The sequence below is a fragment of the Eurypyga helias genome, unplaced genomic scaffold (assembly GCF_000690775.1).
Source record: "Eurypyga helias isolate BGI_N326 unplaced genomic scaffold, ASM69077v1 scaffold38653, whole genome shotgun sequence".
Lineage (NCBI taxonomy): Eukaryota > Metazoa > Chordata > Aves > Eurypygiformes > Eurypygidae > Eurypyga > Eurypyga helias.
Genome location: NW_010241253.1, coordinates 1 through 15,288, shown reverse-complemented (window position 1 = coordinate 15,288; position 15,288 = coordinate 1). Strand labels below are relative to the sequence as shown.

General features: G+C 42.5%; 2 protein-coding genes across 2 annotated transcripts; one reads left to right on the top strand and one right to left on the bottom strand.

Moving 5' to 3' along the window:
- Window positions 1-1,928: 1,928 nt before the first annotated feature.
- On the top strand, window positions 1,929-5,949 carry LOC104503399 (acyl-coenzyme A thioesterase 12-like; the record flags this gene model as incomplete). The annotated part of the gene is made up of 4 exons (XM_010148701.1): window positions 1,929-2,062; window positions 3,480-3,608; window positions 4,730-4,856; window positions 5,815-5,949. Coding segments are annotated over 4 exons (525 nt in total), but the record flags the coding sequence as incomplete, so codon positions are not given.
- Window positions 5,950-10,707: 4,758 nt separating this feature from the next.
- Window positions 10,708-15,283, bottom strand: ZCCHC9 (zinc finger, CCHC domain containing 9; the record flags this gene model as incomplete). Its single annotated transcript, XM_010148699.1, has 5 exons — window positions 10,708-10,823; window positions 12,498-12,566; window positions 13,500-13,592; window positions 13,863-14,013; window positions 15,221-15,283. Coding segments are annotated over 5 exons (492 nt in total), but the record flags the coding sequence as incomplete, so codon positions are not given.
- Between the last annotated feature and the right edge of the window lie 5 nt (window positions 15,284-15,288).

The following is a 15,288-nucleotide window of genomic DNA, read 5'->3' as shown; positions in this document are numbered from 1 at the left end:
CTCCAGGCTCTGGGCATCTGGTTGTTTTGTCTCCTTCTCCCTTCAAACCCAGTTTAAAGCCCTCTTGATGATCCCCATCAATTCATGGTCAAGAAACCTTTTTCCCCTTTGAGACAGCTGAGTGCCATCTGTCACCAGCAGGCCCGGTGCCTTATAAACCTCTCCATGATCAAAAAACCCGAAATTCCACTGTTGGCACCAGCCTCTCAGCCACATGTTGATCAGGTGTGCAGGAGTAAGGAGTTGACTGACTCATCATTCCCTGTGGTGGTTTCTTCTTGGTGTGTAAGACCTGGCTTGTTTCTCAGAAGGCGTGCTGGCTTTGTGGAGTTACCTACCGTCTGGCACCCATCTCTGCGCAGACAAGCAAGAAACATGTATCTCGACTCTGTGTGTGGATCGTCTCATTGCACACCAGGTGAAGAACCCAGATTTGGGACAACACAGTGATGGCAAATCTGCCAGTTTCATGTGTAGGTTGTTCCAGTGGTGAATTAACTTCCGGTGAACACTGCTGTGCTAATTAAATGCCAGACAGCACTCGTGGGGAAAAAGCAAGCTTGACCAATCAGACTGAAACACTGAGCATTATTTTCAAGCCTCTGCTAAGACTGTATTATTATCCATGTGAAATTTCCTTCCTGCCTCCCCCATGATTGCCACAATTTCATTTTCTTTCTTGACCTTAAATGCTTGAAACCTGTAATAGAACTAGCACCAAAAGTTGTGAAGAAATTACTTCATACAGAAAAGCAAAACCCATGCACATTCTGGATGACATTTTAAACAGCATGATGTTACTTCTCTCTCTCAGCAAGCCACCAGGTACCTTCCAGTATTACTGGAGTCTGGAACTTTCTCCCTTTTTGAGTGGTCTTGATAGTGAGATCTGCTTCTGAGACACTTAGGCCTAATCTGGCACAAAATATTTGAGTAGGTTTTTTTCTGGCTGTTCTTTCATCTAATTGAAGCAGGTATCTGAAACACAGCAAAATCTGGCTCAGGCAGGATGTAGGATGCAAATCCCACTGATGCTGTCAATGGATGGACAGTAGCCATCCAGTCCAATTGTTCTGGACATTTCTGTGTATTCTGGCATTATCAATCATTAGATATCCCTTAAAGAAGTGGCAGGGAGCCAGGGTTGCACACTATTATTTTTTTCTGGGGAGGATATAAGCAGTGAACAGTGATAGCAAACCATATTTAACAACTGTAGGTCACTTTGATTGTTCTATACCATTTACTCCAGAAGTCTTAATTATTTAGCATCTACTTGCAGGCACAAGGTAGACTGCTGACAGTGTGGACGCCAGCAATAAGCAGAGGGTATGCTTGTCGCCATATGTGTCTGTATGCTTACCTCTAAATTAACCCACTAGGTGGATTAGATTTGCTCGTTAGCAAAGAAAATGAGAGTGAAACCTATCTCAGGCTTTACGAACACAGCTCTTCCAGGCAAATTTAGGTGTGTGCTTGACTCCCTAAATGCTGGTATAGATACAGCCCCAGGGTAGCTGGGACTGTATCCTAAGTGATTCTGTTGTTGTTTATGAAAGTGGTCCAGTACATCTACATGGTCCAGTAACTCAATTTTTTCCAAGGCACCTGCAGTGCAAAAGGTATTTAGAGACCACATATACGTAGCATGAGAAAAAGGTCCTACTGGCCTCTAGTTCATTCATTTCCACTTGCAAGGTATTTCAGCTAACCCTAACATAGTGATGCCACTGTGCTGAGTGTATTTGGTTTTGCACTGTGCTGTATTTTAATGTAAAATTGATCTTGAAAGCTCCTCTGCCTTTGATCTGTCATAGTTTCATAGGTACTCCTGAGAAAGTCTGCTTAAGTACTAAACGTGCAATATTTATGTGTTCAAATATTTATAGCAATCATTATTTGGTTGTAATGTTATTCACTTTTTTCAGATAAAAATATGGACTCATGAGGAGGGTGATGTATTGTCACTCAAAGTTGAAATGCAAGTGAAGATACCGTCACATCTAGCTTTCTCCCTTTTGTCTGACTTCACATTCCGACAACAGTGGGACAAACATTTCTTGTAAGAACTTAGCTTTCTTTAAGACTGCTCAAATCCACTGACAGCTAACCTTTTCTGATACAAAGATTTTTGAGATGTTGGCACTTTTCTACCTAATTAAGAAGAAATTGCTGTAAGAAGTTGACATTAGAGATTCATTAGACATAGTATGGATTGGGTTTTTTACCTTAAAAATAAAATCTGATTTCTCCTAAGTCTGATTTCAAAATATCGTTGCCCGGGACTGTCAAAAGAGAGATCTGGGACACAGGTTACCATTTTCTAAAATGAACAAAATTCCATGCCTAGACAAATGCAAGTTGAAAGGATTAATTTGAGTAGTTCACATATAACTTGAGGTGGGCGTGCTGTCTGTAAGCTGGGCTTCTTCACATTTGTTTTGTTTGGGACGCTGATGCTCAGCTTCTTCATACAGTCAAAGTGAGACATCAAGAGATGGAGATCTTCAAAATACATAGTTTACAAAAAATAACATATTACAAAGTGTATCTGGGTTGGAAAGGGTTTCAGAGTTGCTGAAAAAGATGCCTGAGGTTTTTTATTTACTTTATGGTGTATAATAATGACTAGCAACAATTTAATTGATAGGATACTAATTTGATTTGGTGAATATTTTCGTGTCGGAGAAGCTTTTTCAGTTAGTTATTCTTTCATGAAAGATTTTTATCAGACGGTGAAAGTGGAAGCTTAGGGATACTTGAAAATCTACAGTCTTTGCTGAATTTATGGCTTGTAACAAACGAAATCTGAAGAAATGTTGATTTTCCATAGATACAAGCAAACTCTCAGATTTCTTATGACTGCTATGAAGCCTGATTGACTGGTCAAAATGGAGTACCAGGTTAGCACTGCTTATTGATGAGGCAGTAGAAGATGAAATTAAATAAATCAATTACTGCCAGCGTAAAGGAAAATTCTGACCTTTTTTTTTTTTGTGTTGAAAACTCAGAGATGGTGATCAGTACTTGCGAGGCAGTGAAAGTGTGTTTCCTAGCCAGGTGGCCTAGTCTGAACAGAGTAGAACACAACTTTGAATAACTGTTTGCAAATGTTTCCTGACTCTCTTCCCTGTGGTGTGTCAGATGGACAATGTTAGGTCTCAGGGCAAGTGTTACAGCATGCAAGCTGATGTCATTCCACACAGGAATCGACAGTATGCAAAAGACGCTTTTAAGACAATGTTCCAGCACCTTGCACTTCTTTAACAGTTCTGTGGGACAGTGAGGTGGTGTCAAATGAGGTGTTGCAAAAAACCTCATGTTTTTCATTCACTCTGTGTTGCTCTTTCTTCCTTGCTACCCGAACATGAAAATCGTAGGGTTAATATTGGGGTGGAATATATGTTTGTGCTATGTTTTTCGTTGAGATGTTACTGCATTTATAAGAGTCTCCGTGTGTGTCTTAAATGTATCTGCAGAACTTGTGAGGTCCTACAGGCTGTGAATGAAGATGAGAAAATATATTATGTTACGTCTCCACCCGTGACTGGCCATAAACCCAGAGACTTTGTGATTCTTGTGTCTCAAAGGCAACCCTGTAAGCCAAGGTGAGTATGCCATTCTGAGTTCAGCTGTGAGCACAGATGAAAAACTGAGACAGTTTTAATTACTGTTGACCTTTATCTGGGTCTGTCTTTGGGTGACAAACATGGTATCTCATTTTATAAGGAATTAGATAGATAGCTGATCTAATATACAATATGTTGATTCCTGAGTTTGCATAACCAGATTAGTTTTGCAATGTGAAGGTGTGATGGAGTATACTCAGAATATGACAGATTTGTAGCGTAGTCCAGTATTGCTTCTTTGATAGTGACTCTTCAGCAGCAGTCTATCATGAGGGAAAACAGTCCAGAATAAAACAGGAAATTTGGAAAAAAAACATGTCCCAGAGGGCCTGTCAGTGTGCTGAAGCACATAACTGGGGGTTTGTGTGTTTGTTTGTTTGTTTGTGTGAAGTGATGTTTTAATCACATTTAATGTAACTCTGGAGATTTTCTTGTTCAAGGAAGTGCTTGGCCTTTCCTGAAACCTCAGTGTGACACATTTACTGTACCTGTAAATTTTGCTGCTGGATTTGGTTTAAAAGGTCCCTTCATCAGTTTAACGTACATCAATTTTTTTCACTAGATTTCCCTTTGTTCTTGCATAATGAAACATGGATAAATGGGACCATCTGGTGTATCTTACCATTCTTTATTCTCAATTTCTTTTCTTATAGTCAGTTATTTAACATGTTAACAGAACACGGAGTCTAAAAGGCAGTATTCTGCGTTGTGCTTGCTTTTCTTCCCACACCTCTGGGACCTGGATCATGTCTACCTTTTCGGGGGTCACATTGTAAAGCCTCTTAGTAGGGGTTGCTCCCAGACCCTGAGTCTGTAAACCTGGGTCATAGAGAGCAGGATAAATAAAAAAAGGTGCTGTACACAGGTGATCGTTCTGTGGCGTTCCGCAGAAGGCTCCTTGATTGAAGTCTGAGATGAAGCCTTAATGAGACTCAGGAGAGTTGAGTCCTTTCGCATATACCTTTAAACATACAGAAGCTTGTTTGTCTTCGTAATAAAACTACATCTTTGGTATAGCTGTGCATACTCTGCAGTCATTTGCATGTATCCTTTTTAACATCTTTTTGAAGAAATTTTTGAATCTTCCCCTTGACCTGCAGTGAACCCTACGTAGTAGCTGTAAAGTCGGTTACCCTCACGTCCATGCCACCCTCTCCAGAATACTGCAGAAGTGAAATCGTTTGTGCTGGATTCCAGATCTACAGTGACAGCAACAGCTCCTGTACAGTGAGTAGCTCTGCAGACCTCAGCCGTGTCTCCTTTCCTGTAGTATTGCATGTGCGCATGATCTCATTTGAGCTGACAGTCTAGAACAGTAACAGCAATACAACAAGAGTCACTTTCCCCACAGTTCAGTGTGGTTATTAAGACATTCTTTATTCCACAAAGTGGAATCTGTCTTGCCCAACTTTGGCCAACCAAAGGAAAGAAATCTAAACTAAGCACTGGAGATGGTCAGGCACCTCCAGAGAGTCATTAATTCAATCCTAAAATACACTTCTAGAAGGTGTGCATTAAACTGGTTTCTGGTGGTGTCCATCTCTTTTCCGACTATGGAGGAAGTCCAAGGAATTAGTTATGATTAAGTGCTTTAATTTTCATATGTCAGAAATTATGCAATCTGAACCCTATCTCTGGAGCAATGACAACGTTCCTCTTTTGTTCTTTTCCATGGGAAGGCTATAGATTTTCATTTGGAAAAATGTATTTCTGAAAACATTCAGAAATGTTTTCAGATGGATGCCCCATCCCTGGAAGTGTTCAAGGCCAGGCTGGATGAGGCTTTGAGCAACCTGATCTAGTGGAAGGTGTCCCTGCCCATGGCAGGGGGGTTGGAACTAGATGGTCTTTAAGGTCCCTTCCAACTCAAACTATTCTGTGATTCTGTGATTTTGTCAGTGGCTGAGATTCTTTTTGTCAGGCAACAGCTTTGTCCATAAAGTACATCTATGTAACAGGTTACACGTGATGTTCCTTGCTGCACTGCCATGTACATTTACCTACATGCTCAAGGACCTGGCAGTGGTGAGGACAGGGATCACTGAAGTACTGTAAAAAGGCATGCTCGTTTTGCCTATGTGTTTCAGTTTGCATCCATAAAAACTTTCCTACCTAAGCTCTGCGAAAACATGGCTAACCATTGCAATCCCTAGCTTTTTTGTTTAATTTACTTTTGTTTTAACAGGTGTGTTACTTCAATCAAGTGACATCGGGTGTTATGCCATACTTAGCTGCAAATCTTACTGGCTCATCAAAATCCATTGAGGACACTGCTTTGCAATGTATAAAGTTCTTGGAGCTGAAAGGCAGCAAGTACTGAAGTTACAAACGGATTTCTGAGGAGACTTCTGAAGGTTGTCAAGCAGTACTGGTTTAAATTCTTGCGTGTGTGTTGATCATTTTTCTACAGGTTAGTTACTTTGGATCATTTTTCTACAGGTTAGTCACTTTGGATCCTGTAGCCGATATTGGGCCTGAGCCTGAGAGTATCTAGTACAAGCATTTTCCTATCAAATTAAGATTAGATCTTAGGCTCTAGATTCAGTTTTTAATTTTAAAAAGATTAAAGGGCAGAATCTGCTTGATTGCATTAATGAATTTTACATAAATGGAGGCAGAACTTGGCCTAGTAGAACTGTAGCTCATGAGACTATTTCACTATTTTAATGTTATATTAAACGCAGCGGCATCCAGCCAGTTTTAAATCCGTAAATACCAGCCTGTCTTATTTGCAGGGAAGTGGTGCTACTAAGTAGCTTATCCAGTGCTGTGACCTGGTTGTCCAGGTTCTTGCACACGCATTACATATAGATTGCACCTTATGTAACCTAGTGTTTGCTAATGTTTGAACTTGTATCTGTTAAAACTTGTAGTTTATCTGTGGCTTCCAATAAATTATTGTTTCTGAGGTTACAAATCCATGGTAAATTTTACTACAGTGTCTCTGGAATGGCTTTGGATGCTGTTCCAGAAAGACTGCTTTGTGGCAATGATGGGGGCCGTTGGCCTGTTAAAGACGTGCCCCGACTCCAGCTGGCAAGCTGTGTGCCAGCCTGTTCTGCTGGCGTCCAGTAAGTGCAGAACAGTAAGACTCTTGGATCCACTCCCTCCCAGATGAAAAGGGGGAATGGCTTCAGAGGTTTTACTGTGGTGCATCTACTTTGTTTTCTGTTTTTATTTTTGCTCAAAAGAGCCTTGTTCAGAATCACAGGTTTGATCGTCAGCAGTTAGATCGTAACATGAATACGGGGGTGTTAAGAGAATCAAGGTCTGTGAACTGTAGCAATGCTCTTTCTATTTTACTGTAGCCTCATAACTGGCAGAGGGAGAGCTCTAGTGGTCTGCTCCAGTTTCCGCTTAAGTAAATCCACCTTCAGTTTCACCTATAACCGAATCAAGGCTTTCACCCATGATTTATAGGTTACAGCAAGCCTGCACATTTTGCATACGGCATGTCTAGCAAAAGCAGCAGCAGAGCCGTGGTGTGCTAGTGTTGTGAGGCACTGGGCCTCTCAACAAGGCAGGCACAAACCCTGGACTAAATAAAGCATTAGTGAAATGAGCTGCCGTCTTCTAGGCCTAGCAAAGGCTGGCTGCTGTGTGCCATACAATGCCCGGGTACTTCCGCTCTCGTTAAAAGTAAAGCAGGTCCTGGTCTTTGTCTCTTATAGATCCAGATCCTGATTTTGGATCGTCATGTTGATCACATGAGAAAGGAGCAATCTCTCTGCCCAGGGCAGGAGGATGACAGCCTTCTCCGGGTAGCCCCTTCCAGAGCATGAAAGCCACTGAGGCCCTGCTTGCCATCTCCTGGCTCAGCTGGTAATGGAAGGGTCCGGGCCTTTCTGTGGAGTGGGAGCTCAGCTCTCCAAGTCCTGCCCACACCTGCTGCATGCAGATGGCAGACAAGCTCTCGGGTAGGCAGGTAGGTCTCTGTGGTCCCAATTTTTAGACAACAGAGACACCTAATGTTCAGCTCTGAATACGTGTGACGTACTAGGGAGAGCCCAAAGGCTGCCTGCACCAACCATTTATCATCAGCCATTTGGGTGGCTTCCTATGCCTTCCTCACCTGCCTTTAGAGACACTTAACACACTGAACTCAGCTGTGGGGCTTCCACAAAGGCTACCTGGAGAATGTTATTTGGTATTTTTGAAATACTAGTTTTCTGCCAAGCTCACGCCTACGCAAGAGCTTCTTCCCTCTGCCCCCAGTGCCAAGGTCTTGGCTGTTGTAGCACGGAGCAGTGCAAAGCTGGGCCATGTTCCTGGTGCAGCCACCACACCTTTGGGGGTGTAAGAGGAGAGTGTCTTTTTTACATAGACCAGGATTGAATTTTACCAACCTCTGTGCAACTGGTGAGACAAGAAGATTCAGATTTCTGGTGTGCAAACTTTGACTGAACTCTAATTATGTACTTGACTTTTAAACACATTTGTGGGTACGATGTGTCTTCAAATGCAGTGCCTTTTCCAGCTGCTTTTCAAATAGCTTTCAATTACACATACCCTTGTGAAATCATCTAAAAAGAGATCGGTGGGTGCATTTAACAAGTAGCTTTGCCCAGCAGCGACTGACGATGGCTAACAGAGCAGCTGCCTCAAGAGTGCAGTGCAAGCATTTCAGTGCCCCACCTTCCTCAGCAGTCACTGGAGCAGGGGACAGGGGAGGTGTACGTGCCTCCAGCCCCATGCAAGAACGCGTGCAATTACCTGAAAACAGCTGTCGCCTTTACACTGAAATTCTTGCACACAGTACCCTGTGATTTTTTAAGTCCGAAGAAGTGTGTTCTAGTGCAAAACAGGTTAAAGCAACAGGTATGTAGCTTAAGGCTGTCTCACAAAGTGATGGTTGTTAGGCTCGCTGACCTCAGGAGGAACAGTTACGAGGAGGACTGCATCACTGTGCTGAAGGCTGGACTCAGGAGCTGGACAAGCTGGATACTAGCATGCTCTGCTTGTGCTCCACCACTGTGAGAACACAAATGAATCCACCGTATCTTGTGGGATTTCTTTGGCCACAACTGCCCTCTCAGTCATCCTGGTTCACCCAGCAGAAGTGACAGTGAGCAGCTGTGGGAAGGGAACAGTGAATTTTCTTTTCCTCCAGGTTACGTGTCATGCACCATCTAACTTTTCAGACTGCCTCAGGCTGCAGCAGTGCGACCGGGTGACCACGCCATACTCAGAACCTCAGATCCATGGCAGCCATCTCCTTGGAGAAGAGGCTGCGCTCTGAAACCGCAACTTGCACACCGCCCTGCCTACACCAACCCCTTATCTGGGAAACATCAGTACCACTGGGAAAGTCAAGGTGCATGGCTTCACGCTCCTATGGGTCAAAGAACATGGTACAACATCAAGTGTTTAGAAAAGATGCTTTTGAAACAATATGCTTACTCATATAATAGAAAGTAAAACACTCTTTAAGCTGGGATAAATGTCGGTTGCAAAATGTCCACATTAAAGTGATACTGCTTTGAGCTTTAATCCGACAGTTACCTAAACCTCTGTAATTTCCACATTTAAGTGTGCACTCTGATTACTACAAACTGCATATACAAGCCCTATCTTAGTCAATTTAATGTGCCTTAGTATTCAGAGCAGAACAAGGAAACCTAAAATAAGAGCTCAAACCACTATGTTCTTTAGCAGCGCTTTATTAAAAATAATCACCATGTACAAATGTAAAATATATCCACAGAAATTCATGTGTTTGTTTTTGCCACAAGAAAAGTACGTTTCAAACGTACGGTTTCAGCGGCTGGTCTTGAACATCTCAAAACCCAGTCCTAAGCTCAAGATTGTTATCTGGTGTTCCTCCTGCGCTCTCACCAAGGCGACGTATGGACCATTAGGACACTTCTACTGAAAGGGTGTATCAATTGTTCAGAAGCAATTAATTCTTAAATAATAAGCCAGTTCTTCAGAAGTAACAGCTGTGTAACTGTGTAGCTTTCCCTGACGGACTGTTACTTACTACTGTAAAACGGAAGCTGAAATTTTTAGAAGGCTCATTTAAGATTCCTGGGACACTGAAGTTGTCCGATGGCAACCACAGCAGCAGCACAGGACTGGAGAAGCTCAGCGTCACAGGCCCACGCCGACGCAGAAAGTGGAGCACTGGGCAGAGCCTGCCCAACACCTGCCACGTGGCCCAGAACTGCATCAAGAAGGCAGTTCAGAAGGAAACGCCGCATGTCAGACGGACTCGAGGTGCACTTCTCCAGAATCATCGTGCTTCCTTCTTCATCTCTGGTGAGACGATCAGACACAAGTGAACGCATACCACCGCTGGCTGCATAGGCTGAAGTACTGCAGTATTTGGAGAGCTGTTGCAGGCACTCGGTTTTAAGTTGGTTTCATAACAATTACTCAATCCACCATGCATAAACAATCTGGTGAGTGCACATACATATTTTACCTGACCTACCACGAGTGGCTGGAATTGCACCCCTCAGCTCTACAGGCTGTAGGGTTTACCTGATAACTTTGCCACAAGACTGCTCAAGCTGGTGCACACAGATCAAGAAATCAGTTCTTTCTGAAAGGAAAAGGCAAAACCAAACAGGAGCCCAACAAGGCTCTTTAGAAAATACCACAATCCCTTTCAGAGAAACAGATAAATACTACTCAGTAAGACCAGCACGATTGTGTTCATCTCTGATAAGTAAAAGCAGCGCTCCTAAGGTAACAATACTGACCACCAAAATCCCATGGTCATAAACCCCCGTGATAAAATGCACATACCCTGTTTGGTTACTGCAAGCAGATCCCTGTTACCAAAAGAAGCCCATTTTCCCTCTTCAGAGAGCTGGCAGTGAGAGGGAATGTTCTGTTTTGGCAGAGACATATAAAATACCCACTTGCCATGTCTTCTGTTGTTCCCAGCTTTTCAGTAAGTTACATGAGCCTGGGAGACAAACTGGAAAACTAAAGGGGGACCAAAAAAAAAAAAAAAAAAATCAATTTAGGAGCAGCAACCTGGTTATCTTCTGGAACCAGCAATCCACGCTGTGCAGTCACTACTCTGGAGTGAGGCAGTGCAGGCTAACTCTGGTTTAGAGCCAAGAATCCTTCAAAAACTAACAACTTTGGGTACTTTCGCTTTTGGCTTTTGCAGCTTTGGTGTCTCTGCAATTTGTTCATAATCTGCGCTCATTCCAGTGGTCCATCGCCCAACCGTAATCTGATCTGCAGAGCGAGAGACAAGAGATTATGAAAAGGCTAAGCATCACCAGCATACCAAACTTCTCCATTTGAGGAAGATTTGGCCTGCAAGGGCCTGTCATTAGTTCACCAAAAATGTGTCTGTTCAGTTCTAGCTCTGAAGCCAGCTCTCCTTACACAGCTCTTTTTCAACTATGTTTTATAAACTCCCTTTCTTCCCCCATGCAGATCGTCAAGGTTCAGAAATCATTACTATGTGTTTTTTCCTATTTCACTGTCCAAAGAAGCATTCAAAGGATATGCAGATGATACAGTAGTTCTCACGTAAATCCAAATAACTCTTGCAATGAAGATTTCATAATATGCAGGGGAGTTGGAACTAGATGATCTTTAAGGTCCCTTCCAACCCAAACCATTCCATGATCCTATAATTCTGTGATCTCTAGATAGCCAGGAAACACCTTTGCTATTTTACAGATGAAAAAAACTAAGCCTGAGGAGGCACAACAGAGCAAAATTCGCATTTCTCAACTCGCATCCCTGCATATCACCTCATTCTTTGGCTATTTAAATGCTACTTAGACCAATTCACAACCCTTCCCTAAAGAAAGGGTTGTTAACAAACTCCTATTTTTTTTTCTGAGTGACAATCTAATTTTGAGAGCAACAAATCAAACCATACCAAGAATATCACACAGATAAATCAGTGCTTACTGGGATTAACTTCTGTACATTAAAGCAGACCAAATAACTCCACCTGAAGAAGTTATAAACCACAGTGCCTAAACTTCTTTACCAGCTATCCGCTATCTTCCTCTAGTCTAAAAGTACTTTGCATGATGCAAAGTAATGTCAAAGAACATCACAGTTCTTACCAATGGCATCAGAGTTACAATAAATCAATTATTTTTAACCAGCAATACTAGTTCAGAAATACCAGCATAAAAACTAAGATGTCCCTTGGGAAATTAACCAGCAGTTGTCAGTCTTCATTATGGACATAAAACTCCTCAAAAAAGGTGGAAAGAAATTGCAGTTCTGCTTCACATACCATTTAGAGCCCTGCTGCCGGAGAGGAGAACGACCTGCACTGGACTGCACTGAAGACAGCCCCGCTTTGAGCAATGCCGTTCCCTACAAACGTTTCTTTTCTCCTAACGCATCTTGTACCTTCCTGAGCACAGGTTTTTTGTATGTAATGTAATTTTTCCACCCACACAGATAACCAAACAAGAAGTAAGGGAGCAGCTTCCTAGCTGGTGAATCTAGCTGGACAGATCTCCTGCCTCCTCTTTCTCTCCTGTCTTGAAGGACTTGAGCACTTGCCTGCACAGGCAGCTTTTACAAGCTGCCAGTTCCAACACTTCACGCACGTATCATCGAAAGAAGAAACCAGGTTTGTTCTACAGCTGCCAAGTTGTGAACAGCAGCATAAATACCAGCCAGCAAATACACATAGGTTTGTATTTTCTTCAGAAACCCACAATCTAGATTCTTTGAAACAGAAAATTCAAGATTTGCATTGCAACTTAATGCCTCCTCCACACACCCCTTATTCCCAAAGCAAGGTCACCTTCGCTATATGTGCATGTTCTGTTTGCAAACCCTTTTTTCCTGTCCGAAGTCAGCCAAAGCAGTAAGTAAACATTACTCAGCTGAACACTCAAACCCCACTCTGTACACTCCCCTATACCTCACCTGCGTTCTGTTTTTCTGGACAGTCTTTTCTGAAGTGCTCCACAGAGCCACAAAGTCTGCAGCCACCACCTGTTAAGAGAGAACGTTGTTACTCATCTGGGGGGAAAAAAAATCCCAAACAAACAACAGCAAAACCAAACACAAAACAACCCTCCGACACTGTTTTGCTCTGGTATGTGTATTGAAAAAAATCTTGTTCTGCTTACCTGTAGTAACAACCTGTACATAAGGTAAGGAAATGTCCCCATGGACAGATCTGCACTCTTGCCACAATAACAGAACACCATGGAGCAGATATGAAGCCTGCACACACAGCCTCCTCTGTTTCTGTCTCTCTGACCGACAGACAGAACTGTTCGTAGTGACACTGCTCTGTAAAGCATCACATCCTGCAAATTCCTGTTGCCACATACTGAGTATTTCTGATTTGTGGGAAACTCTCTTTTTGAGAAACAAGCTGAATTCTGTTGAAATTCATACTCAAATGAACTTTTGAAATTAACAGGAGCTCCTGGGAGGCAGGTAGTCCAACTGCAGGTACTGAGATACAAAATATAAATTCCACTCATAACCCAAATATTGAAAGTAAAGTGATTATTCTTTCAACTTAACTGTGATGCAAGATCACCCTTTTGAGTTTGCCACACCTCAAGTTTGTACTGCGATACAGAATGCTGTTTGACAGTGCCAATAGAGAAACCCGGCAGAGCAGGATCTGAGTGAAATCTTCAAACTTAGACATGTTTCACTAAAGTTGTTTTCTTTTTAGCGAGAGCCCTTGTTTTGCGTGAACATCCCCCAAAGTCTTCCGCTATAGTATAACAGTATGTTTTACCACATATATTAACATTGAATTCCACAGAATTAATCTGCTTTTACCAGGAGTAGAATACACTGGGAAGCTCTTTTCAGTCAGATCCTCATTCATGCGCAATGTTACTTTGTTCCGTATCAGGGAAGTATGAAGAATGCGTTTTGGTTTCAGCAAATTGGTGCACTCACCTTCAGCATACAATCCCTTGGGATTATCCGGACATGACCTTGACAGATGCCCCATCTCGCCACAGATGAAACATTTTGCGTACGGAAATGCCCCTGCAAAATCCCACAGAGTCTATGATCCACATTTGTAAAGTCACAGACAACTGTGGACACGCGATAATGACAATGTTTTACTGCACTATCATACTAAAAACACGACAGTGTCTCTTATACTGTTAGGTTCATTATTATTATATTGTATTCCTTTAAACATATTAACCCATCTCCTCAGAGCAGTTAGATTACTAAAACACAAAGCTTGTATTTCAGTAGTCAGAAAACTCAGGCTGAAGGCATCTTAAAAAATACAAATTTGAGACATACCAACTGCTGGATCTACTTTTGCTTTGCATTTGCTGATGTCATGTTCTGTGGATCCACACCGGTAACAGATCCCTGTACCCATATCTTGGCTTTCAAGTACTGCAGGACAATCAGCAACACCATGGCCAGGTTCTCTACAGTGGAAACATACCTTTGGAAATAAAAGTGAAGTTATATGCGTTTCACTGAGAGTTCACATCGCAAAATGCAGCGCTTCTGGGTCACATTACTAAAGAATTCACTTATTCCTATTATCTGATCATCACCTATAGCCAGTAGACTTTTACTAAACCACTATTTCTCTTGGCTGAAACCTTGAGAGCACTATGGGATATGCATCTCTAGTACCGAGATTTGAGGTTGCTCTAACACGAAAAGACAAGATTCTGTGAATGACACTCAAAGACCTGAAAATCCCAATATAATAAAGCCTTGCAACTTTTTGGACAGAAAACATACAAAGCGATTTTCTCTTCAGGGAAAAATAGCTAGACAGAAGAGACAGCATACTGTGTCACAAAATAACTGCAAGTGGTCTGTGCCACTAAACCGTATTATTATGGGTACTCTTCTCCATTTACCAACATCACACTGTACAGGGTACTCTCCTCATCACCTGAGTGCCCTGAATGAACAATGGTACTTGGCTACAGCACAGTTCCCCAAGCTCTTCAAGTACTACTGCAGTTAAGTGCTTAGGTAAACATAAGCAACGTGGCACCGGTCCTATAATTACCTCACGAAGAACGTAGATATCTCAGATTAATTAGTAGTAACTCATTACTCATGTTCCCAGATTACATTCAGCATAAGTTTATGCCTAATGCCGATGTTGAAATTTATGCTGAATTTATGCCGAATGCCTAATTTATGCTGAATGCCTAAATTTTGGCTGAGAAAATGGCTTTTATCTCACCAGACTCTGCCAAGTGAGACTCACTAGTCTCACTAGACTCTGCCGAGTATCTCGCTCCAATTCTCAAGCAGAAGACATTGCAGAAGGAGGCCCCAGAACATCTGGAACCTTGCACTGAAGAATTGCGTATTGAAATGCACCGAGTAAGTTTCATCCAGGAGGCAAGAGCGGGTGGGAATTCATCGAAGGGTGGCATAAGGTGCTAAACCGGAGGAGCCACGCTAAAGGCTAAGGCTTCAGCTGAAACTGATGGACTGTTTCAAGGCTGAGCGACTTAAGTTCGCTTTATAAACCTGAAATAGCACAGGCTACGCTTCTAGCGGGTAACGCTACTGAACCACCTCCTGCCAGCAGCAGCAGAGAACAAGGAACCTGCGTTTGCCACGCAGAGCTCTTCCCAAGATTTTAACAAGCTGCCGCGGACAAGCAAACACCCACTCACCATGGCATTTTTCTTCCTTTCTTGCCTCTTCAGCCTCCTGTCCTCCCGCCGCCTGTCCTTCTTCAAGG